The sequence below is a fragment of the Scyliorhinus torazame genome, chromosome 8, assembly GCF_047496885.1.
Source record: "Scyliorhinus torazame isolate Kashiwa2021f chromosome 8, sScyTor2.1, whole genome shotgun sequence".
Lineage (NCBI taxonomy): Eukaryota > Metazoa > Chordata > Chondrichthyes > Carcharhiniformes > Scyliorhinidae > Scyliorhinus > Scyliorhinus torazame.
The window spans coordinates 47,083,011-47,109,256 of NC_092714.1; the positions used below are offsets into that span (position 1 = coordinate 47,083,011).

General features: G+C 47.8%; 2 protein-coding genes across 13 annotated transcripts in view; one reads left to right on the forward strand and one right to left on the reverse strand.

The window, feature by feature from the left end:
• Nucleotides 1–26,246, forward strand: part of cmss1 (cms1 ribosomal small subunit homolog) — a 544,867-nt gene that overhangs the window by 55,664 nt on the left and 462,957 nt on the right. The window contains exon 1 of one of the 12 annotated variants that reach the window (XM_072513505.1): nt 23,596–23,731. The exons of 8 other annotated variants lie outside the window; for them this stretch is intronic. The gene's annotated coding sequence lies outside the window, so the exon portion shown is untranslated. Of the gene's footprint in view, nt 1–23,595; nt 23,732–26,246 lie in introns of those variants that run through there. 3 more of the 12 variants (XM_072513515.1, XM_072513513.1, XM_072513511.1) reach the window with 3 other exon arrangements.
• The window catches only part of filip1l (filamin A interacting protein 1-like), a 373,822-nt gene continuing 351,567 nt past the window's right edge, over nt 3,992–26,246 (reverse strand). The window contains exon 6 of the mRNA XM_072513500.1: nt 3,992–5,131. Coding sequence (XP_072369601.1) covers nt 4,934–5,131 — 198 coding nt within the window. The 3' untranslated portion in view covers nt 3,992–4,933. The remainder of the gene's footprint in view (nt 5,132–26,246) is intronic.

Genomic DNA, 26,246 nt, shown 5'->3' on the forward strand with positions numbered 1-26,246 from the left:
AGCCAATCTATCCTTGCTAATATGTTACTATCTACAGTACACCATGTGCTCCTACTTTGCACAATAAACTTTCATGTGATACCTTGTCAAATGCCTTCTGGAAATCCAAGTATTATATGTCTACAGGCTCCCCAATACCCTCTGCGCACGCCGCTACTTCAAAGAACACCAATAAATTGATTAAACATGATTTCCCTTTCACAAAAGTACGCTGGCTCTTCCTGATTACCATGAGTTTTTCTGTTACCACCTTGGTGACAGTTTCTGGGAAGCTTAACATGATTTAGCTTTGATGTCCCGTGGATGCTTGTCAGTAATTATGAGATATGCATGTTTTCATTATTTCAGGTGCAAAAAGAAAGTTGCGAAATATGTAGGTGAGGCCACACCTCGACTATTGTGTGCAGTTTTGGTCTCCTTATCTGAGGAACTTGCTCTAGAGGGAGTGCAGCAAAGGTTTACTAGACTGATGCCTGGGATGGCAAGAGTATGACGTATGAGGAGAGAATCGGTTAGGGTTGTATTCACTGGCGTTCAGGAGAATAACGGGGAGATCTCATTGAAACCAATAACATTTTAACAGGTTAAACAGGGTAGATGAGGGAAGGAGGTTCCCGATGGTGGGTGTGGCCAGAACCAGGGGTCAGTCTGAGGATAATAATCTTTGTTAGTGTCACAACTAGGCTTACATTAACACTGCAATGAAGCTACTGTGAAAATTCCCTAGTCGCCACACTCCGGCACCTGGTACACTGAGGGAGAATTCAGAATGTCCAATTCACCTAACAAGCACGTCTTTCGAGACTTGTGGGAGGAAATTCGCCTATTTCACTGTGTTTTAATGAAGGAGACATGGCTCTTTATTTTTCTGAGACATAATTGTTTTGTATGTATAACTAAATCTTCTCTTTAGCTTTACTTCTTGCTGCCTTACCTACTTATAATATATTCCTAAAATAGTTGATAGTCCAAGCCACATTCTGATCAAAATGTACAGTAATAAATGTGTTCACGATAGATTTGTGTGAATGCTCAAGATCATTTCTTGGGAAATAAATATGCAGATAAGAAAAAAATTGTTTTCGAGCATGACCATAGAAAGCATCCTCTCTGGCTGCATCACATGGCAACTGCTCGGCCCAAGACCGCAAGAAACTTCAGAGAGTCGTGAACACCGCCCGTCACATAGATTATCATAGAATTTACAGTGCAGAAGGAGGCCATTCGGCCCATCGAGCCTGCACTGGCTCTTGGAAAGAGCACCCTACCCAAGGTCAACACCTCCACCCTATCCCCATAATCCAGTAACCCCACCCAACACTAAGGGAAACTTTGGACACTAAGGGCAATTTATCATGGCCAATCCACCTAACCCGCACATCTTTGGACTGTGGGAGGAAACCGGAGCACCCGGAGGAAACCCACGCACACACGGGGAGGAAGTGCAGACTCCGCACAGCCAGTGACCCTAGCCGGAATCGAACCTGGGACCCTGGAGCTGTGAAGCAATTGTGCTATCCACAATGCTACCGTGCTGCCCTGAACCTGCCTCCCAACCATTGACTCCATCTACACCTCCCACTGCCTGGGGAAAGCGGGCAGCATAATAAAAGACCCCTCCCACCCGGCTTACTCACTCTTCCAACTTCTTCCATCGGGCAGGAGATACAAAAGGCTGAGAACATGCACAAACAGACTCAAAAGCAGCTTCTTCCCCGCTGTTACCAGACTCCTAAACGACTCTCTTATGGACTGACCTGATTAATATTACACTCCTGTATGCTTCACCCGATACTGGTGTTTATGTAGTTACATTGTATACCTTGTGTTGCCCTAATGTGTATTTTCTTTTAATGTACTTAATGATCTGTTGAGCTGCTCGCAAAAAAGTACTTTTCACTGTACCTCGGTAACAGATCCAAATGTACCATGATAAATGCTTGTGCAGTAATACTTATTTGCCAAAAGGTGGTGATGTTGTACAGCATTGCGACAGTATTACAGCCAAGTACTCAGAACATCGATACGACAACTTAAATGTGGAAAAAGTTAGCTTGAGCATTTGTGTGTAGCACTGATTCATATTTTCTAGTTTATTCTTTATTGATATGTTGTCATGTGTTTTTTGGGGGATAATTATTAATTACCAATGAACTGAAGTGTTGATTGTTGATGTGAGTCAAGGCGAATACCTGGATCTCCATGTTAACTTTATAAGTGCAGGTTTGCCATTGTAGAGAAACAGGCAGTGTGGTAAGTGATATTTTCATCGTCGAGGGAGGAGATATCAGAAGTAACATCATTTGTTCACTTCTAGACCTTTTAGGATCTGGTTAGAGAATGGATTTGATGTACTGCTATTTCCAAGATAATGGCTACATCCCTCTCCATGGCAACTGTCCACAGTTGAACCAGTGTTTGCAATCTTGTTGTCGTATCCATGCCATAAATAGGACCGCCTATTTCCATATCTGTAACATAACCTGACTCTGCCCCTGCCCCAGCTTATTTGCTGCTTAAACCATCCATTTGTTAGCTCCAGATTTGACTATTCAACTGAGATCATCTAAAACTCTGTTGTCTGTGTTCTAACTTGCACCAAATTTTTTTATTCATTCATGGGATGTGATGCTGGGCCAGCATTTATTGCCCATCCCTAATTGTCTTTTGAGGGGGCTCTTGTTGCGGATCTTGAGTCACATGTAGGCCAGGCCAGGTAAAAATGACAGACTTCCTTCCCTACCGGACATTAGTGAGCCAGATGGGTTTTTACAACAATCGACAATAGTTTCATGGACATCATTAGACTTTTAATTCCAGATTTTTATTGGATTCAAATTTCACCATCTGCAGTGGCGGGATTTGAACCCGGGTCCCCAGAGTATTACTCAAGGTCCCTGGTTTACCACTCTGCCATGGTCTCCCCCAAGTGCTCATCCAACACCTCGTGCTTGCTGACCTACATGTGCTCCCAATCAAGCAGTGCTTGGATTGTAAAATTCTCATTTGCTTTTTTAAATCCCCCCATGGCCTTGCACCTCCCTATCTCTCTCTCACCTCGTCCAGCCACGCAACCAATTGAGATATCTGCACTCCTCCAGTCCTGAGTTCTTGTGCAACCCTAATTTTAATGACTATGCATTTATCTGCCTAGGTCTGAGGGACTGCAATTCCTTCCTTTGACCTCCAAGCATCTCTACCTCTCTTTCTTCCTTGTAAGATGCTCCTTAAAACCTACCTCTTTGAACAAGCTATTGGCCATTATGCCCTAATATCTCCTTCCATGGCTCAGTGTCGGATTTTGCGTTATAATGCTCCTGCGAAGTCACTTGAGATGTTTTATTACATTGTGGTGCCATGTTGGCACAGTGGTTAGCACTGTTGCCTCACAGCGCCAGGGACCTGGATTCGATTCTGATCTTGGGTGATTATCTGTGTGGAGTTTGCACGTTCTCCCCGGGTCCGGTAGGTTTCCTCCGGGTGCTTTGGTTTCCTCCCACAGTCCAAAGATGTGCAGGTTAGGTGGATTGGCCATGCTAAATTGTCCCTTAGTGTCCAACGGTTAGGTGGGGTTATGGGGATAGGGTGGGTGATTGGGCATGGTAGCGTGTTCTTTCAGAGGATCGGAACAGATTTGATGGGCCGAATGGCCTCCTTTTGCACTTTAGCGATTGTATGGATTACCGTCCAGACCATCCAGCCTATCAGCCATGGATGGGGTGAGGCAGAGGGAGGCTAAATAGAAGCAAATGTTTTGTCTGGCTCAGCATTTTTGCATGTTTTTTTGAGGTTGGAGTGATGTATAATGATTTGGGTGAGAAATTGGTGAGCTACCACCAGCCTAGTATGAATCGCTTTTTCCTGGAAAGGATCGTCAAGGAGAAAAACATTGAAGACAAATTGTATTTTTTTAAAGAGTTATGATGTTGCAAAGAAACGGGGAGTTAGATTCAGCCTGTTTTTGCAGGAAAAAGGAAGAAACTGAAAGGAGTCAGAAGCACTGCTTGTTTATATATATTCTATACATGTATGTGCAAAATCAAATTCTACTATACAATGGGTATACACCAAACATTAAAATGTGGAGTGAATGTAGTGCAACTTTTGAAAACTTTCTTTCTAATTTTAAGTATATTATACTTGTGCAAACAGACCCATTAAGCCAAATGTTTTGTCATCCACTTTGGCGTCATTTTGGAACCTCCCAAAATGAGTTTACTATGTCAGTAATATGTAACAATTGTCTTCAATTTATGCTGTCTGGTGCATTTTTATCTTGCATTATTTAGAAAAAAACACTCCCATAGTTTTTGAGCTTAAATGTATTTGTCTGTGTTTCCCAGTTTGAGAATTTTATGTTGGGTAACCTCCTACTTTAAAGCAAGGACTTTCTCTTTAATAGGTTAATTCTGAGTGAAATTCTGTTCTGCAGTTGCAATAAGTGTGGCTGTTTGAATTTATTTCAGTTTAGAGATCAGCGAGACCCTGTGAAAACCCACATTGGCACTTAATTTGGTGGGCCTGCCCAAAATGAGACAATCAGGCATTTAACTGGGTAGCAGCAAGCCTTCCCTGGGATCTGGCAGCTCTTCATTGTTCGGCAGCTCCAATGGAGAGATGTTGGCTGCTGTCGGTACTACACCCACCCAAACCATAAGATCGCTGATAGACGCAGGCAAAGATGTGTATGGCAGGATGGAGGAGTTCTTGGGGTGGAATCATGTGGGGGGGGGGGGGGGGAGGCATTGGCATCAAGGGTAGGGGGTTGATTCCTGGATGTAACTTCAGCCTTGTGAGGACGGACTGCTGCAGTTGTTTTCACACTTATTGGAAAACTGTCAAAAAACTTGCATCCATTGCAGGTTCAAGTGAATACAAAAGATTATGCATCCTATAGCACCGTGTTATCTGTTCACTTTTTGCCAAATAAAGTTTACAGTTTGCCAAAAGTAGCTTGCATATTGAAGTTGGATGTAATACTTGTTGCCTGTTTTCTTACAGGTTTTGTTTCTGACTGTAGTTCAGATTTGGAGATGAGTCTTTCAGGCGTCCTAAACAGCTTTATTGTACTGGATCTTGGTTTAGGGATGCGAGTCGGAAATGAACGATGGACTGCATGCTCCTGTGCAACCTGAAGGAATAATAGGCAGAACAAAAATTTGAATTGAGAATTAGTGGCAGTATTTATGTGTAACATAGTTCCAAAAACTTTGAAAGTAACTCCTATAGAGTACTTGCTTTTCTTTGAATAACTGAAGCTGAGACGGAGGGGAGAAAATGGGAGAGATTTCAAATAAAGCATTTTGCAGTGATGTGCAATCTAAACTGTTGATTTGCAGGATCATTTGTATTAAGATATTTCAGATTGCACTTTACTATAGCTGGATATGAAACTCATTGAAAGTTCTTGTCATTTTATGGAAATAGATGGCAGGTTGTAACTTTTCTACTTGCAAAACCGCTTACGTGTTCTTCACAATAATTTTTCATAACTGTTATCCTGAAATGTGGGAAGCTGTATATTTTGACCTGCAGATGGTTGGTGCTAGGTTAAGTTGGTACCTACCTATATGTGGTTTCAAAATAATTGTGTTAAATGCAGTCGAGGATTTATAACATGAATATAAGGAAAGCCGTTTTGACAGCTGGATAATGTATCACAAGACTGGTATAATACTATTTGAATTTTTAATTTTTCTAGCAGAATGGGCAATGTACAATACACTGCATTAAGCCATATTGACATTGATTGGCATATAATTAATTGCAAGGATCCAAATTAAAACTTTAAGGGCACGTACAGTTAGTACATTAAAGATTTGACCTATTCAAAGGTTTGATGAGTAGTCTACCAGTGCTATAGTAGATCCAATAAACGAATGTCTATGTGTTGATAGTTTAATGTCACCATAGGTTGGAGTGTATTTTGTTCAAATGTAATTATATGTTGTGTTCATGATTCATAGAATCATGGAATTTACAGTGCAGGCCCATCAAGTCTGCACCAGCACTTGGAAAGAACACCCTACTTAAGCCCACACCTCCACCCTATCCCCGTAACCCAGTAACCCCATCTAACCTTTTTGGACACTAAGGGCAATTTAGCATGGCCAATCCACCTAACCTGCACATCCGTGGACTGTGGGAGGAAACTGGAGCACCCGGACGAAACTCATGCAAACACGGGGAGAACGTGCGGACTCCGCACAGACAGTCACCCAAGCCGGGGATCGAACCCAGGTCCCTGGCATTGTGAAGAAACAGTGCGAACCACTGTGCTACCGTGCTGCCCTATAGAGCACCTTAAGCGAGAATCATTCCCCTCGACCAATGAGCCAACCGACAATGTTAATTCTTGGTACACTCATTGATTCAGCAACATGAGGTCCATTGTGCTGCTTTGTGCTTCTGAAACTTTAATAGCATCTGTGCAAGGAACTATACAAATTAACTGGGACCAGCAGTTGACTGTCAGTAATGCATGTGCTTGGTTTTAATTTGTTACACTTTGTGTTACGGCTGTCAAATTAGTATGTGTTTCAGTTGACCATTTGACTTTCTTTTTTACAAGGAATTCATAGAGGAAAAGCTCAAAGCTTTTAAAAAAAAATCCGGCTGTCTGCCTTAAACTCACAAAGTTTACTTATAGATCCAGCTGTGACACATCAAACAAAGTATTTATTAGGTTTCTAATTATGATGTCATTTGACTTTGTGGTTATTTCTCCAGGGCACAACTCTTAACAGCTCCTCTATACTTACATGTAATTCTAGAAAGACTGAGACATTACACAATGATGTCAGAGTCTCTGAATTTTCTTTACTCTTCCTCCCCATTTGAAGATTGTGTTGCTTATGATCCAGTTACATGATTTTTACGTAACTCAGATTCAAAATATTCACAATTACCAGAGGTTGTATTACAGGACTCCAGGGCTAGTTGTCAACTCCAGGAGCCCAGGTCTTAAAAATGTACTTTGCGGAAGACTAAGCAAGCCTGTACTCTATTTAAAGCTATTATGTATGTATCATGTAATTGTAACACATGCTTGAGTTCCTGTTTTTGTAAATTTGTATAAGCAAAAAAGAAAGTAACGCAGATATTTGGGGAGGTGGTTTTCACTTTTCGAAGTTGAGTTGCCAATCTTACTGTAATTTCTCCCTTTTTAATGATAACAGTTCAAAATTTTTTCATTACGTAGATTATTTTACAGGATTTTATTTGTTTTACTGACAGAAACGTAATCAATCTGGACTTTCTGGCAATAATATGCATTTTATCTCTATTAAAAGGCTGTGTCACTGGTCAACACAGATTGTGCTATAACTAATTTTTAATAGCTGGGTCAATTAGTGAGAAAAGGGTGCTGAGTACTACAGGTTCCATGGGAGAGGAAACCACTTACTTGCCCCAGCGGCTACCACTAGCTTTTTAAACAGTCTTCAATTACTGGGGTGTGTTAATGAGCAGAGCAGCACCTGCCTCAGGGGTACTTTGAACAACTGAACAAGTCTGTGAATGGTAATGGCAGCAATTTGAGGTGGTGGTGTAACACAAAAGGCAACGGCATTAAGCATTCGTTTTTTCCCTTTACTGTTTGGTGCCAAATGCTTAATGAACCAAATGACAAAAAATGTTTTTGGTGATAATGTCATGGAAGGAAATCCTATTTAATTGACATCAAACAGCCAAAACTTGGAATTGGTGACAATGGTGATAACTCGTGATTCAGAGTTAATGACAATATTTTTGTTTTTATGGTTTATTTTGTAATAGGTCTGTGCATGAGCTCCCTCAAAGATAAAAACTCAATTGAAAGTAAACTTGGAACTTTACTTTAAAACCAATAACGTAGGACAAGAGAGTACAAGCTCAAACTACAAATGCTAAGTTTAGGACCAATGTCAATAAATACTTCACACAAAAATGATGTGCAATTGACTTCTGCTACAAAGAGTATTTCTGCAATCATTTAAGAATTATCTGGATGCTCTGATGGAAGAAGTGAATAAATTGCTTCTCTCATTGTCGTTTGTGAGGTGGAAACAGAAAATCCAATGTTCGCAAGATAAATTGCTTGATGGATGCCACAAAATCCCAGGAGTGTTTACATATTGGTATTCTCATGAATGAATGTAATTGGGTCTAGTTTTACTCATAGGGAAGATTTATTTCGTGATTTATAGCCAGTAACAAAATATGTCAATTGCCAAAAGTAAGACAAACACTCATAACAAATTGAGGCATTGAAATAATATGGATGAGACTAAAGTGGCTACTTTCCCTTATCTCTGTTCTGAAATTTGTTACCCACAGTTTTACTAGAAGATTGGCAAATGTATGTATTAACCAATCTTTATTGTTCTTGTCACAGCACTTTGCTAGCTGCTATCAGATTTACTGGTTTCACTTCTGGCCCGAGAAGTACACTGTTGGTAATTGTCCCTGATGTCATGATGTCATTCTTGTTATGATGTCAAAACTGCTGACTGAAACAGTGACCCATAATAAAGTAAAAGCAAAAGGATGCTGGAGATCTGTAATTGAAAACAAAATGCTGGAAAATCTCAGCAAATCTGGCAGCATCTGTGGAGAGTGAAACAAAGTTAAGGTTTTGGGTCTAATATGAAATGAAATGAAAATCGCTTATTGTCACAAGTAGGCTTCAATTAAGTTACTGTTAAAAGCCCCTAGTCGCCACATTCCGGCGCCTGTTTGGGGAGGCTGGTACGGGAATTGAACCGTGCTGCTGGTCAGCCTTGGTCTGCTTTAAAAGCCAGCTATTTAGCCCAGTGTGCTAAACCAGCCCCTGACTTCTTTGGAACTGAAAAAAGACAGAAATGTGATGAGTTTTATGCTGTTGAAAAAAGATGAATAGGTTAGAGGGTGAGGGAGATTAAATCATAGAATCCTTACTGTGCAGAAGAAGGCCATTCGGCCCGTCGAGTCTATATTGACACTCTGAAAGAGCACCCTCCCTTGGCTCACTACCTAGCCCGAACCTCACATCTCCACCTAACCTTTGGACTCTAAGGGACAATTTAGAATGGCCAATCCACCTAACCTGCACATCTTTGGACTGTCGGAGGAAACCCAATCAGATACTGGGAGAATGTGCAAACTCAACACAGGCAGTCACCCAAGGTTGGAATTAATCCCGGATCCCTGGTGCTATGAGGCAGCAGTGCTAATGGAACAAAAGGCAAAGGGAATAGTCATAGTAGGAGTAAGGGAACATAGAAAAAAAGAACAGGAGGAGGCTGTCGTGTTGGGTGCTCTGCTACATAGACGAACCAACACGGTTGCGGATGGTACAACTCAGTTTTATTACTATTAATAATAACATCTGTAAACTGGTTACTGTGGTTCGTTCATTACCCTCTAACCTGTGGACCTAGCCCTAACACTATCTTGGAGAAGCACTCAGCACATGGTGAATGTCTGAGTGGCTTGCTGTGAGCTCTGTGCCCTGAGCTGTCTCCTGCTGGAATGAGCGGGAAGTGTCGTGTTCCCCGTTTTATAGTGTGTATGCTCCTGCCTGTGATTGGCTGTGATGTTGTGTGTGTATTGATTGGTCCGTTGATCTATCCATCAGTGTGTATGTATGTTTGCACCATGATGTTTATCTGAATATCATGAAATCCCTTTTTTACAAGAATATGTGCCTACATGATAATAAATATAGATGTGTACTGAGTGCAGCTGAATGTGTGTGTGTGCAATATCTACAGCATGTACATGAGGCTAAACTATATACATAGGAAGGTGTCAGGTGCAAAATAGCAACGAGGTTGTACCATAAACAAAACAAGTGTAAACCTCAAGCATCAAAACAAACTCCTGTAATGACAAAAAGAGAAACATATTAACATTGTGGAATGATACATCAGTAAATCCAATGTTCAAACAGGCTCATACGTCCAGCCTAGTAGGTGGGCGACGAATTCGGGTTGACCGCCTCAAGGGTGGGTCAGGATCCGCCGGCTGAGGAATGGGCCTGGCCACAGACGACAGAGGAATGGGCATGGTGGCAGGAAGCTCCACAAAGTCGACATCAGCAACAACAGGAGGGCGTGGCACCGGTGTATGATCACATAGCGAGCGCGGAAGCAGGCGAAGAGCCCGGCGATTGCGCCTGCGAATGGAGCCATCAGGCATGCGAACCAGTAATGAGCGGGGAGCCACGCATCAGAGAACTTCGGCAGGTGCCGACCAGCCACCCTCTGGTAGGTGGATGCGGACGTTGTCTCCAGGCGCCAGGGCAGGAAGATCAGTTGCCCGAGTGTCATGTGCCACCTTCTGCTGAGCACACTGCTGTCGCATCCTTTGCAGTACTGGAGCATAGTTGGGTGTAGGGACCAGAATGGATGGCACAGTGGTCCTGAGGGCGTGACCCATCAACAGCTGGTCTGGTGAGAGGCCAGTGGCTAGTGGGGCCGAGCGATAGGCCAGCAGGGCTAAGCAGAAATCCTATCCGGCATCAGCAGCCTTGCAGAGGAGCCGCTTGACGATGTGAACGCCCTTTTCCGCCTTGCCATTTGACTGGGGATGCAGAGGGCTGGACGTCACATGTGTGAAGCCATACGAAGCAGCAAAAGAAGACCATTCTTGGCTTGCAAAACAGGGCCCATTGTCCGACATGACAGTAAGCGGAATGGCATGGCGAGCGAAGGTGTTTTTGCATACCCTGATGACAGCGGACAATGTCAAATCGTGTAGGCGTATGACCTCTGGAAAATTCGAAAAGTAATCTATGATGATGACGTAGTCCCTGCCAAGCGCATGAAAAAGGTCCACACCCACCTTCGCCCAGGGGGACGTCACCAACTCATGGGGCTGAAGCGTCTCGGGGTTGCGTCGGCTGAAACCCTTGGCAGGTCGAGCAGTTGAGTACCACGTTGGCAATGTCATCGCTGATGCCCGGCCAGTATACAGCTACTCGGGCCCTCCGTCTGCACTTCTCAACCCCCCGATGGCCTTTGTGTAGTTGGTCGAGGACCAGCTTGTGCATGCTGTGCGGAACCACAATCCGGTCCAGCTTTAGGAGGACACCGTCAATGACGGCCAAGTCATCCCGGACATTGTAGAATTGTGGGCACTGTCCTTTGAGCCACCCTCCCGTCATGTGGTGCATCACACGTTGTAGAAGGGGGTCAGCCGCAGTCTCCCGGCGAATACGGGCCAGACTTGAATCATCAGCTGGCAGATTTGCCGATGTGAAGGCCACCTGCGCTTCGACCTGACAGACGAACCCCTCCGAATCGGGCGGTGTGCTCACTGCTCTGGATAGGGCATCCGCAATGATGAGGTCCTTTCCCGTGGTGTAGACCAGTTGGAAGTTGTACATCCGGAGCTTGAGCAGGATGCGCTGGAGGTGAGGGGTCATCTCGTTCAGGTCCTTGTGTATGATGCTGACCAGGGGGCGATGGTCGGTTTCCACGGTAAACTGGGGGAGACCATACACGTAGTCGTGGAACATGTCTATGCCGGTTAACAAACCCAGGCACTCCTCGATCTGCACATAGCGCTGTTCTGTGGGAGTCATGGCCCGCGAGGCATAGGCGACCGGGGCCCATGATGCAGTGTCATCCCGTTGCAGGAGTACCGCCCCAATGCTGGACTGGCTGGCATCAGTCGAGATCTTTGTATCACGAGAGGTGTCGAAGAACGCCAATACCAGGGCTGTGGTGAGCTTAATTTTGAGCTCTTCCCATTCCTTCTGGTGTGCGGGCAGCTACTGGAACTCCGTGGACTTCTTTACTAGGTGGCGAAGAGCCGTTGTGTGGGAGGCAAGGTTGGGAATGAACTTCCCCAGGAAGTTGACCATGCCTAGAAAGCGTAGCACTGCTTTCTTGTCTGCCGGCTGCGGCATGGCTATAATGGCGCTCGCTTTGTCTGCATCCGGGCGCACTCCTGACCGGGATATGTGGTCCGCCAGAAACTTTTTTAAAAAAAAAATATTTATCAAAGTTTTTTACCAACACAATTTTTTTCCCCTTACAAACAATAACCCCTCCCCCCCGCAACAAAATAATACGAAATCGCACTGAGCAAGATATATACATGGCAAAATGGTATATTTACAAAGCTTTAGACACTGGCTCTCTCCCGCACGTGCCAGTTTCTCCCACCCTTCATGTTATCTCCTGCTCCTCCATCCCCCCCAGCAATCCCCCATCCGCCCTCCCCCCCCAGGGTTGCTGCTGCTGCTGGCCGACCTTCCTCTAACGCTCCGCGAGATAGTCTAGGAACGGTTGCCACCGCCTGTAGAACCCCTGCTCAGACCCTCTCAAGGCAAACTTGATCCTCTCTAGCTGTATGAACCCAGCCATGTCATTTATCCAGGCCTCCACGCTGGGGGGCTTCGCCTCCTTCCACATTAGCAAGATCCTTCGCCGGGCTACTAGGGACACAAAGGCCAGAATGCTGGCCTCTTTCGCCTCCTGCACTCCCGGCTCGTCCACTATTCCAAATATTGCTAGCCCCCAGCTTGGCTTGACCCGGACTTTCACCACCTGAGATATTGCTCCCGCCACTCCTCTCCAGAACCCCTCCAGTGCCGGGCATGACCAAAACATATGGAGATGGTTCGCCGGACTCCCTGAACACCTTCCGCATCTGTCCTCTACCCCAAAGAACCTACTCAACCTCGCCCCCGTCGAGTGCGCTCTGTGGACCACCTTAAATTGTATCAGGCTGAGCCTGGCACATGAGGAGGAGGAATTAACCCTACCCAGGGCATCAGCCCACAAACCTTCCTCGATCTCCTCCCCCAGCTCTTCCTACCATTTACCCTTCAACTCTTCTGCTAACGCTTCCCCCTCTTCTTTCATCTCTTGGTGTATTGCCGAAACCTTGCCCTCCCCGACCCATACACCCGAGATCACCCTGTCTTGAATTTCTTGTGCCGGGAGCAACGGGAATTCCCTGACCTGTCGCCTCACAAAAGCCCTCACCTGCATATATCTAAATGCATTTCCCGGGGGTAGCTCAAACTTCTCCTCCAGTGCCCCGAGGCTCGCAAATGTCCCGTCAATGAACAGGTCCCCCATTCTTCTAATCCCCGCCCGATGCCAGCCCTGGAACCTCCCGTCCCTCTTCCCAGGGACAAACTGGTGGTTACCCCTGATCGGGGACCACACCGAGGCTCCCACTGCACCCCTGTGCCGTCTCCACTGGCCCCAGATCCTTAACATTGCCGCCACCACCGGGCTCGTGGTATACTTTGCTGGCGAGAACGGCAGCGGTGCTGTCACCAACGCCCCCAAGCCCGTTCCTTTACAGGACGCCATCTCCATCCTCTTCCATGCCGTCCCCTCTCCCTCCATAACCCACTTGCGGATCATCGCCACATTTCCTGCCCAGTAGTAGCTCCCTAGGTTTGGCAGCGCCATCCCTCCTCGGTCCCTGCTGCGTTCCAGGAACCCTCTCCTTACCCTCGGGGTCTTATTTGCCCACACAAACCCCATAATACTCCTACCTACTCTCTTGAAAAAGCCCTTGGTGATCACGATGGGAAGGCACTGAAACACAAACAAAAACCTCAGAAGGACCACCATTTTGACCGACTGCACTCTTCCCGCCAGCGAGAGCGGTAACATGTCCCATCTTTTGAAGTCCTCCTCCATTTGGTCCACCAACCTCGTCAGATTCAGTTTATGTAGGGCCCCCCAACTCCTGGCTATCTGGATCCCCAGATACCGAAAACTCCCCACCGCCCTCCTCAGCGATAGGTCCCCTATCCCTCTTTCTTGGCCCCCTGCCTGTAATACAAAAAGCTCACTCTTCCCTACATTGAGCTTATAGCCCGAGAACTCCCCAAACTCCCTAAGAGTCTGCATGACCTCCACCATCCCCTCCATTGGGTCCGCCACGTACAGCAACAGGTCATCCGTGTATAGTGACACCCGATGCTCTTCTCCCCCTCGGACCACCCCCCTCCATTTATTAGACTCCCTCAGTGATATGGCCAAGGGTTCGATCGCCAATGCAAACAACAGGGGGGACAGGGGGAACCCCTGCCTCGTTCCTCGGTACAGCCAAAAGTACTCCGATATCCGCCGGTTCGTCACTACACTCGCCACTGGGGCTCTGTAAAGGAGCTTAACCCAGCTGATAAACCCTCTCCCGAACCCAAACCTACGCAGCACCTCCCAGAGGTACTTCCACTCTACTCGGTCAAAGGCCTTTTCCGCGTCCATAGCTGCCACTATCTCCGCCTCTCCCTCCGAAGGCATCATTATCACGTTTAAGAGCCGCCGCACATTAGTGTTTAATTGCCTGCCCTTTACGAATCCCGTCTGGTCCTCATGAATCACCCCCGGGACACAATCCTCAATCCTCGTGGCCAGCACTTTTGCCAATAACTTAGCGTCCACATTGAGGAGTGAGATCGGCCTGTACGATCCACATTGCAGTGGGTCCTTGTCTCGCTTTAGAATCAAGGAAATTGTCGCCTCCGACATTGTCGGGGGCAGGGTCCCCTCCTCTCTTGCCGCGTTAAAGGTCCTCACTAGTAGCGGGGCCAACAGATCTATGTACTTTCTGTAGAACTCCACCGGGAACCCGTCCGGCCCCGGGGCCTTCCCCGCCTGCATACTCCCCAAACCCTTGCTCAGCTCCTCCCACCCGATTGGTGCCCCCAAACCAGCCACCTCTTGCTCCTCCACCCTCGGGAACCTCAGTTGGTCTAGGAATCGTCTCATCCCCTCTTCCCCCCCTGGGGGCTGGGATCTGTACAGCTCTTCATAGAAGGCCTTGAATACCTTGTTTATTTTCGTTACACTCCGAACCGTGGCTCCCCTTCCATCTTTGATTCCCCCTATTTCCCTCGCTGCCGTCCTCTTACGGAGTTGGTGTGCCAGCATCCGACTAGCCTTTTCCCCGTACTCGTAGGTCGCCCCCTGCGCCTTCCTCCACTGTGCCTCTGCCTTCCCCGTGTTCAACAGGTCAAACTCCGTCTGGAGCCGTCGTCTTTTTCCAAGTAATCTTTCCTCCGGGGCCTCTGCGTATCTCCTGTCCACTCTCAAAATCTCCCCCACTAACCTCTCCCTTTCCATGCCCTCTGTCTTCTCCCTATGAGCCCTGATGGAGATTAGCTCTCCCCTGATCACCGCCTTCAACGCTTCCCATACCACCCCCACTCGCACCTCCCCGTTGTCGCTGGCCTCCAAGTACCTTTCGATACACCCCCTCACCTTCCCACACACCACCTCATCTGCCAGCAGTCCCACATCCAGCCGCCACAGCAGGCGTTGGTCCCTCTCCTCTCCCAGCCCCATTTCCACCCAGTGCGGGGCGTGGTCCGAAACGGCTATGGCCGAATACTCCGTCCCCTCCATCCTCGGGAGAGCGCCCTGCCCAGAACAAAGAAATCTATCCGGGAGTAGGCTTTGTTCACGTGGGAGAAGAAAGAAAATTCCCTGGCCTGCGGTCTTGCAAACCTCCATGGGTCCACTCCCCCCATCTGATCCATAAACCCCCTGAGCACCTTGGCTGCCGCCGGCCTGTTTCCCGTCCTTGATCTGGAGCGGTCCAGTGCTGGGTCCAGCACTGTATTGAAGTCCCCCCCCATTATCAGGCCCCCTACCTCCAGGTCCGGAATGCGCCCCAACTTGCGCTTCATGAATCCAGCATCATCCCAGTTCGGGGCGTATACATTTACCAACACCACCCTCGTCCCTTGCAACCTACCACTCACCATCACATATCTCCCTCCATTATCCACTACGATAGTCTTGGCCTCAAATGACACATGCTTTCCCACCAAAATTGCCACCCCTCTATTTTTCGCGTCCAGTCTCGAGTGAAATACCTGTCCTACCCATCCCCTTCTTAACCTGACCTGGTCCGCCACCTTCTGGTGTGTCTCTTGGAGCATAGCCGCGTCTGCCTTCAAGTGCGCGAACACTCGAGCCCTCTTCACCGGCCCATTCAGGCCCCTCACGTTCCACGTTATCAGCCAGATTGGAGGGGCTCTCACCCCCACCCCCCCTGCCGACTAGCCATCTCCTTTTGTGGGCCAGTCCCGTGTCCGCGTCTCCCTCGCCCTCCAGTCCCCCAGCCGGGGGACCTCCGTCCCGACCACCTCTTCTATGTCCCATTCCCTTTCGGCCAGTGCAGCAGCAACCCTTTCCCCCCCCCCCCCCCCCATTCCCCCTCCCCCCGCTAGACCCCTGTCTAGCTTTTTTGCTCCCCCCATATCACTCCCGTAAGTCAGCTGACACCTGCTGACCCCGGCTTCCCCCGCCATCCCTTTGACCCCCCCCCGTGTGGGAGTCTCCCAATCAATCCTTCGTTCCCCTTCCCGCCTTTCTTCCCGAGCGCGGGAAAAAAAAACCCCGCGCTTTCCAAAGCCTGCCCCGCCCCCTCTGGCGCAGCTCCTGTCGCTGCCTAGTCTCTCTCCCCCAGCCCATATAACATTTCCTGCGCGTGATTGACCCCCTATATACAACAACCATCATACTTCAACCCTTAAACACCCCCCACCCTCACAAACCCTCAGTGAGAGTCCAACTTTTCAGCTTGTATAAAGGTCCACGCCTCTTCAGGCGTTTCGAAGTAGTAATGTTGGTCCTTGTATGTAACCCACAGTCGCGCTGGCTGCAGCATTCCAAATTTCACTCCTTTCCGATGCAGCACCGCTTTGGCCCGGTTGAAACCCGCTCTCCGCTTGGCAACCTCCGTGCTCCAGTCCGGGTATATTCGGATCTCTGCATTGTCCCACTTGCTGCTCCTCTCCTTCTTGGCCCATTTCAGGACCCCCTCTCTGTCCGTAAACCGGTGAAATCTCACCACCATCGCCCTTGGCGGCTCATTTGCCTTGGGCTTCCTCACCAGCACCCGGTGCGCCCCGTCCAGCTCCAGCGCCCTCGAAGGGGCCTCCGCACCCATCATCGCCCCGATCATCGTGCCCGCGTGTGCCGCGGCATCGGCCCCCTCCACTCCTTCTGGGAGACCCAGGATCCTCAGATTATTTCTCCTCGACCTGTTCTCTAGGTCTTCGAGTCTTCCCGCCCACTTCTTGTGTAGTGCCTCGTGCCGCTCCACTCTCACCGCCAGGCCCAAGAGCTCGTCCTCATTCTCACTCACTCTTTTCTGGACCTCCTGGATCTTCACCTCGTGGGCCTTCTGGGTTATCCCTAGTCCTTCAATTACCGCCAGCATAGGCACCAGAATCTCCTTACGCAGCTCCTCGAAGCAGCGCTTGATGAATTCCTGCATCTCCTCTTTGTGCCCGGCCGCCGCCATTTTGCTTTTTTTCCCTCGCTTCTCCCGCTGCTCCAATGCCGCTTTTTTGTCCGTTGCACTTCGGGTGCGGTCCATAAAAGTCGGTAGGGGACCTCTCTCTTCTCTTCCCCACGGGTTGTCTGTAAAAAAAAATTCCGTTGGGGCTCCTCCAGCGAGCCCGAAAGTCCGTAATCACGGGAGCTGCCGAATCGTGCGGCTTAGCTCCGCATAGCCGCAACTGGAAGTCGTCCCCCAGAAACTTAAGCTCAGTTTGGCCGAAAGAACACTTGGCTCGGTTGAGGCGCAGGCCGTGTTCCCGTATCCGGTCAAAGACACGCTGGAGACGACTGATGTGCTCCTGTGGTGTGGTGGACCAGATGATGACGTCGTCAACATAGACGCGCTCCCCTTCGATGCTCTCCATCATCTGTTCCATGATTCTGTGAAATACCTCGGATGCTGAGATGATGCCAAACGGCATTCTGTTATAGCAGAACCTTCCGAAAGGAGTGTTGAAGGTTCCTGCTGGACTGATCCAATTGGATCTGCCAAAAACCCTTCGAGGCATCAAGCGTTGTGAAAATTTTAGCCCGGGACATTTCACTCGTGATCTCTTCCCGTTTGGGTATGGGGTAGTGTTCCCTCATGATATTGTTGTTCAGGTCTTTCGGGTCGATGCAGATCCGGAGTTCGCCAGAGGGCTTCTTAACGCACACCATGGAGCTGACCCATGGCGTGGGCTCCGTGACCCGGGATAGCACCCCTTGGTCCTGGAGATCCTGCAGCTGCTGCTTGAGGCGGTCTTTGAGTGGTGCTGGGACTCTGCGAGGTGTGTGAATGACCGGGGTGGCATCCGGTTTCAGCCCTATTCTGTAGGTATAGGGAAGTTTGCCCATGCCCTCGAATGTCTCCTGGTTGTGGGCGAGGAGCGAATGGAGCTGTGCCCTAAATTCTGCATCCGGGAAGTCTGATGTGCCTTCTGGAGACCGAGCGTGTACCCGCTGAACGAGGTGGAGAACCTTGCATGCCTGTGCGCCTAGCAGGGAGTCCTTCGATGATCCAACTATCTCGAAGGACAGTGTGGCCGTGTATGTATTGTGTGTCACCTGGAGCTGGCAGGATCCCATGGCCGGGATAACGTTTCCGTTGTAGTCGACCATCTTACAACGGGATGGCCGAATTGGTGGTCTGACCTTCAAGGCGTAAAAGGCTGACCATGCTATTAGGTTGGCGGAGGCACCAGTGTCCAAACGGAATGTGATTGGTGATCGGTTGACCGTTAGGATGGCACACCATTTATCACCCGGATTGACAGTGTTCACTGGCTTCGGCTGGTGGGTCCTGCTTGGAGACATCCGGTTCCTGTCAATGACCGCAATGCGGAAGGCTTCCTGGTCGTCTGTATCACCGGCCTGTACATCGTCCGGGTATGACTTGGAGTACGGAGGCTGAATTGTCCGCACGTCCCTGTGAGGCTGTCGGAATTGCGGAGCGTTGGCAGGTTGAGCTGCTCGACAGCAGGCAGCGTAGTGGCCCATCTTGCCACAGCGGAGGCATTGTCGGTTCTTTGCTGGACAGTGCCGCTTTAAATGCGCGGATCCACAGTTGCCGCACGTTGTGATGTCATGGCGTTCATTGCGCCATTGCGCATGCACAGTTCGGTCCTGCATAGAGCGCGCCTGTGCGTCACGTCCCTCTGCGTCAACGTCTCTTTTGGCGCGTACTCTTTGGGTACTGGATTGGCCATGCTAAATTGCCCATAGTGTCCAAAATTGCCCTTAGTGTTGGGTGGGGTTACTGGGTTATGGGGATAGGGTGGAGGTGTGGACCTAGGGTAGAGTGCTCTTTCCAAGAGCCGGTGCAGACTCGATGGGCCGAATGGCCTCCTTCTGCACTGTAAATTCTATGAAAAAGAAATTTCACCTCCTCTCAGTCAGAAACAGCCTATCCCATATTCTGGTACTGTGACCCCTTGTTCTAGACATCCCCACCTCCCTGCCAGAGTAAATAACATCCCTGCATCCAATCTGTCCAGCCCTGTCAGTATTGTATAAATTTAAATTAGATCCCCTTTTATTCTTCTAAATTCCAGTGGATACAAGCCCATTCGACCCAATCTCTCCTCGTATGACAATCCTGCCATCCTAGAAATCAGTCTGGTGATCCTTCACTGCACTCTCTCTATGGCAAGTGTACATTTTCTTAGATATGGAGACCAAAACTGCACACAATACTCCAGGTCTGGTCTCACCAAGGCCCTGCACAGCTGCAGTGAGACAGACTTGCCCCTGTACTCGGATCCTCTTGCATTCCCGTACCAGCCTCCCCGAACAGGCGCCGGAATGTGGCGACTAGGGGCTTTTCACAGTAACTTCATTTGAAGCCTACTTGTGACAATAAGCAATTTTCATTTCATTTCATTTTTGAACGGCAGCATACTATTTGCCTTTCTAACTCCTTGCTGTATCTGCATACTTGCTTTCAGTGACTGGTGTGTTCGGACACTCAGGTACGTGAATTTGACACTTTGTACGTGAACATTTCGCAATCTATCACCATTTAAATCATTCTCTGCCATTCTGTTTCTCCATGTGAAGTGGATAACTTTACATTTATGCACATTATACTGCATCTGCTATGTATTTGCCCACTCGCTCAATTTGTCTAAATCACCTTGAAGCCTCTTAACATCCCCCTCACCACTCGCCTTCACACTACATTTCATGTCATCAGCAAACTTGAAATATACCTTTTGATTCCCTCATCCAAAGCACTGATGTATATTGTGAATAGCTGCAGGAGCCCACTAGTGACTGCCTGCCACTTTGAAAAAGACCCATTTATTCCTACTTTGTTTCCTGTCAGCTAACCCATTCTCAATCCGTGCCAATATATTACCCCCAATCCCATGTGCTTTAATTTTGCACACTAATTTCTTATGTAGGACTTTATCAAAAGCTTTCCGAAAATCCAAGTGCACTACATCCACTGGTTCATCCTTATCTATTCCATTACTGACATCCTCAAAACATTCCAGTAGGTTTGTCATAAATCCATATTGACTTTATCTAATCCTTAGCACTACTACCTCACGATGCTGAGGTCCCAGGTTCTATCCCGGCCCTGGGTCACTGTTGTGTGGAGTATACACATTCTCCCCGCGTCTGCATGGGTCTCACCCCCACAACCTAAAAAGATGTGCAGGGTAGGTGAATTTGACACTTTAAATTTTTTGAATATACTGTACTTTCATTTCATGTATCATACAGCACAGAAGATGGCTTTTCAGCCCATTTGGCCTGTGTCAGCTCTTTGAAAAAGCTGTCCAATTAGTTGCACTCCCTTACTCATTCCCCAGAGTCGTGCACTTTGCTTTTTCCTTTCAAATATTTATCCAATACTTTTAATGTTTGAAAGCTTAACATGTTTCCATTACATTTCCCTTCTGCTCCTTTACCTTTCTGAAATAAGAAAATGGATAACTTAAAATCATGGACAGAGAAACCGTGGGCAGAGAAATGTTATTAAATGTTTGTTCTCCATATATTCTCTTACATATTGTCCTCCAACACTGTCAGTAGCTATTTTTAGAGTAGCTTTATTTTTGTTGAATTCTTATTCGGTTTGGAATAGTGAAATCGAAATAGCGTAAGAAAAAGTGCTAATTGGAGCAAAGTCTGTCCAAGGCACCAGCTCAGTGGTCGCACTGTGGCTTAGAACTCCATCTACAAGTTTGCTGACGATACGACCATAGTGGGCCGGATCTCGAATAATGACGAGTCAGAATACAGGAGGGAGATAGAGAACCTGGTGGAGTGGTGCAGCGACAACAATCTATCCCTCAATGCCAGCAGAACTAAAGAGCCGATCATTGACTACAGAAAGCAAAGCACTATACACACCCCTGTCAGCATCAACAGGGCCGAGGTGGAGATGTTTAGCAGCTTCAAATTCCTAGGGATACACATCTCCAAAAATCTGTCCTGGTCCACCCACGTTGATGCTATCACCAAGAAAGCATAACAGCGCTTATACTTCCTCAGGAAACTGAGGAAATCCACATGAACTCTTACCAACTTGTACAGATGCACCATAGAAAGTATCCTATCTGGCTGCATCACAGCCTAGTATGGCAACTGCTTGGCTCAAGACCGCAAGAAACTTCAGAGAGTCCACCGCCCAGCCCATGAACATGTCTCCCATCCATTGACTCCATCTACACCTCCCGCTGCCTGGGGAAAGCGGGCAGCATAATCAAAGACTAAGCTTTGACCCGGCTTACTCACTCTTCCAACTTCTCCCGCTGCCTGGGGAAAGCGGGCAGCATAATCAAAGACTAAGCTTTGACCCAGCTTACTCACTCTTCCAACTTTTTCCATCGGGCAGGAGATACAAAAGTCTGAGAACACGCACAAACAGACTCGAAACAACTTTTTTCCCCGCTGTTACCAGACTCGTAAACGAACCTCTTATGGACTGACATGATTAACACTACACCCCTGTATGCTTCACCCGATGCCGTCCATCCATCTCCCATCCATTGACTCCATCTACACCTCCCGCTGCCTGGGGAAAGCGGGCAGCATAATCAAAGACTAAGCTTTGACCTGGCTAACTCACTCTTCCAACTTCTCCCGCTGCCTGGGGAAAGCGGGCAGCATAATCAAAGACTAAGCTTTGACCCGGCTTACTCACTCTTCCAACTTCTCCCGCTGCCTGGGGAAAGAGGGCAGCATAATCAAAGACTAAGCTTTGACCCAGCTTACTCACTCTTCCAACTTTTTCCATCGGGCAGGAGATACAAAAGTCTGAGAACACGCACAAACAGACTCGAAACAACTTTTTCCCCGCTGTTACCAGACTCCTAAACGAACCTCTTATGGACTGACATGATTAACACTACACCCCTGTATGCTTCACCCGATGCCGGTATTATGTCGTTACATTGTATACCTTGTGTTGCCCTATTATGTATTTTCTTTTCATGTACTTAATGATCTGTTGAGCTGTTCGCTGAAAAATACTTTTAACTGTACCTCAGTACATGTGACAATAAATAAAATCCAATCATAGAAGATGAAAAGTCATGGGTTTAAACCCCTCCAGATGAATGTAAGCAAATAATACAGTACAGCATGCTGGAAGTGCTTCATTGTTGGAGGTGACTTCTCTCAAATGAAATGTGAAATCCAAGTCATGTCTACTTGTTCCGATGGATGTTTATTTTCATTGAAACAATGTGGACTTCACTGGCTAGGCCAGCATTTATTGTCCACCCTTAACTCATAGAATAGAATCATTGAATCAGTACAGTGCAGAAGGAGGCCATCCATTGAATCTGCACCGACACTCTGAAAGAAAACCCAACCTATCCCAATAACCCAGTAACTCCACCTAACCTTTCGGATACTAATTGACAATTTAGCCTGGCCAATCCACCTAACTTGCACATGTTTGGACTGTGGGAGGAAGCCGGAGCACCCGGAGGAAAACTACGCAGACATGGGGAGAACGTACAAAGTCCATACAGACAGTCACTCAAGGCTGGAATTGAACCCTTGTCTCTGGTGCTGTGAGACAGCAGTGCTAACCACTGTGCCACCATGCTGCCTTTGAATTGCCCTTGAGAAGGTGGTGGTGAGCTGCCTTCTTGAACCACTGCAGCCCATTGGTGTAGTTCCACCCACTGCTGTTAGGGAGGGATTTCCAGGATTTTGACCCAGCGACAATGAAGGAGCTGCAAAAAAAGAATATTATGGCACACTTCAAAGAACAGAATGAGAGTTTCCCGATTTCCTGGTTAACACTTATCTCTCAATCAACACCACTGGAATGGATTAAAAATTAACCTTATTACTGTTTGCCTCATCTTGCTATGTACAGTTGGAAACTATATTTGCCAATGATTAATAGTCTGTGTAATGGTTACACAGGAATTGAGAAGTGTAGAATTAGTGGTGACTTCATTGACATTTCTAAGATAATGAAGGGAGGAACTGGAGTGTGTTTGTGTAGATAGTTTTAACTAAATTGGTTAGAGAAAACCAGGAGTAAAACACTCAGTTTGTGTAAAGGCAGAACCAGGTTGGATTTTGGGAGGCGGTTCTTTTCCTGGAGAATAGTGGACTTTTGGAACAGTGCTGGTTCATGCAATGAATGCTGATACGCCAAGCGTCTTCAAGCAAAGCTGAACCTGTTTCTGGTGAGGGCAAAGGTCACTTTGTGTACGAGATAAAGACTGTAAATCATTAATCAGGGCCAGAATAGTCACCAAGTCTCATTTGGATTGCTTAAAGGGGTTGGAGAGGAATTTTCCAAGTTTTGTTTCACTGATTCGCCTGGATTTTAAATCTTTTTCTTCATTTTTCCCAGATGGTTACTTGCTTTAGGGTTGGAAGGGGGGCGCACATATTGTAATGCGCAAGACATCACACTTAAGTGGCACTGGCTGAATTGGACCAATGGATCTTTTCCTGTTTATCTTTTACACTGAGAATCTTTGGTAAGAATAAACTTAACAAAACAAAAACTCATTTTTAAAATAGACATTTTAAGAAAATGTCCTATGTGTGTGAAGGAGTAATTCAGCTGGTAGGTTGGCAGCTCTCCCCTGCTGTAGATCATTTTTGTCGGCATCCATTCTTTTCAGTGACCATCCCCATTCTACCTTTTGATTCAAACCCATTTATATGAGGTCACATAATATTTTAAATGCTCAACAGCAAGAATTATGCAAAAAGGAAATACATTCAAATAAAGTAATTGTTTCTTAGACATGTAATTAAGACACTTTTCAAATGCAGCAATAACCTTGGTGGAATGATGTAAATTGCCACGAATATCGCAAAAATTGCAGAAGATTATTGGTTGGATTGAATTTTTTTGTCTCTTTTCTATTTTAGCCCCAGGTTGGTCCAGTATCCCTAATGTTGTTTATCAAGACAGGATAAGATCCTCTGTTTTTAAATATTTAAAAAATATTTCCAAAGGGCCCCTCCCAATCGAACTAGTTTTGCCTCTGCATGCTGAAAAATCCGATTGCTATAATCTAGAAGTCTGCGCGATAAAAATCTGACTGTACAGCGGTGATAGATTTTACTTCAGTTGATAAATGTTCATTTAGGTTGGCATACTGTAGTGCCTGTAGCTCCTTAGAGGTATGGTTATACAAAAGGTGACGATTTCCTGCTGCACTACCCAATACCGATCGGTTAAATTGATATGACCTTCCAAGGGAGACGGCAGTCGGAGGTTTGCTGCATCACAGGACTCAGGTGGCCCCCAGGCAGAAAACGAGCCTCTGGACAAGGTTCTCCTGAGCTGCTAGAAATGATAAGCCAGTGCTGTGAGATTCAGGAGGTGATGTCAGCGGCATTCTTGCAAGTGCAAAGCCGATTAGAGGAGTCTGAAAGGCTTCAGGTGCAGGAGAAGGTGTCAGCATTGCGTGGCACCCAGGCCAACACTGCAAAGGTGGTGACCGCTGTGGGAAGCCTGGAGCACCATGTCCGAGCCATGAGTGGTGTCCAAGGCATGGCTCAGTCTCTGACGACCATGACTGAGGGCCTCGACATCACGTCCCATTCACTAAGGGACATGTCCCAAACACAGGTGGACATCGCCGAGGCACACAGAACGTGGCCCAGTTACAGAGGACCATCACTGAGCGCTTTGACACCATGCTGCAGACAATGGGAGTCTCCAGGACTGGCAGCGCCAGATGACTCGGAAGCTTCTGCAGCTCTGTGTCCCAGCCTCTCTGTCCCACAGAGTTACCCAGAGGGAAGAGGCAGTAGGGAAGAAGAGACTGTTGGGGGAGAAGAAGGTGAAGGGGAAAGAGGGTGATGAGGAGAGGGGAAAGAGGGTGATCGAGGAAGGGGCAGTGTGATGTGGGGGTATTGAACCGATGAATACAGAACCTCCTCATGCAAATCTGGAGGCTATGGGGGTCTTCCTGGTCCTCCTGGCATGTTGGACCCTTGCTGCCGCCTGACCTCCATCCTCTGGGTTCTTCTCAGGCTCATCCTTTGCCCCCTCCTAGTTCTCCTCCTCCTCTGATGAGGCTGCATGTTCCTTCTCGGCCTCCTTGTCCAGCATGTCGCTCCACTGCTGTGCCAGGATGTGTTGGGCACAGCAGAACACAACAATGCGGGACACCCTCTGGAGTTGTACTCTTAATACACCGCCAGAGCAGTCCAGGCAGCGGGTCCACATTTTTAGCAGCCTGATGCACCACTCAATGACAGTATGGGTGGCAGCAAGGGCCTCATTGTAGCGGGACTCTGCCTTGGTCTGATGTTATCGACCATGCTCTCTGGGTATCCCTTGTCCCCCTCAGGCCAACCCATCAGCCTGGAGTGGTGCTTGAAGCCCCTGGGGATCGCATAGTGCCCAGGATGTAACTGTCATGCACGCTTCGAAGAAAGCGTGCGCAGACATGCATAATTCTGAGGCGATGGTCACAAGAGTTGGATATTTAGGGAATGAAACCCCTTCCTGTTAATAAAGGACACTCCCTGATGCCATGATGCCCTGGTTGAAGCTTTTGAATTCCTGTACTGGATGATGCACATGTGACTTCCATTTTGGCGGTGGGGGGACATCCCGCCTGCTGCAGCTTTCTACTTTAATCTTGCTAATGAGATTAAAATGAATTCACTCTCTGAGTGCCATCTTGCAAGCCACTTGTACTGGCACCCTTCGCTCTGCAAACCCACTCCCACCCAGATAGGAGCCCTAGACCGCAGGCCAGCAACATTAGTCTTGCTCAGCTGTATTCTGCTCATATGGATAGTTACCCTTTGGTCGCGAAAGGGTCCTAAATTGTGAACGATCACCGGAGAATCGACGCCATTGGCGCCAGCGTGGTTGGTGCGGCGCCGGTCGGGGGCCACTCTATGCCGCCCCCCCAGAGATTCTCTGTGCGCGATGTGCTGAGTGGCCGCCAAGATAGGCCGAGTCCCGCCGGTGCCGTTCACGTGTGGTCCTACCCGGCGGGATCTCGGCAGGGGTTCATCCTG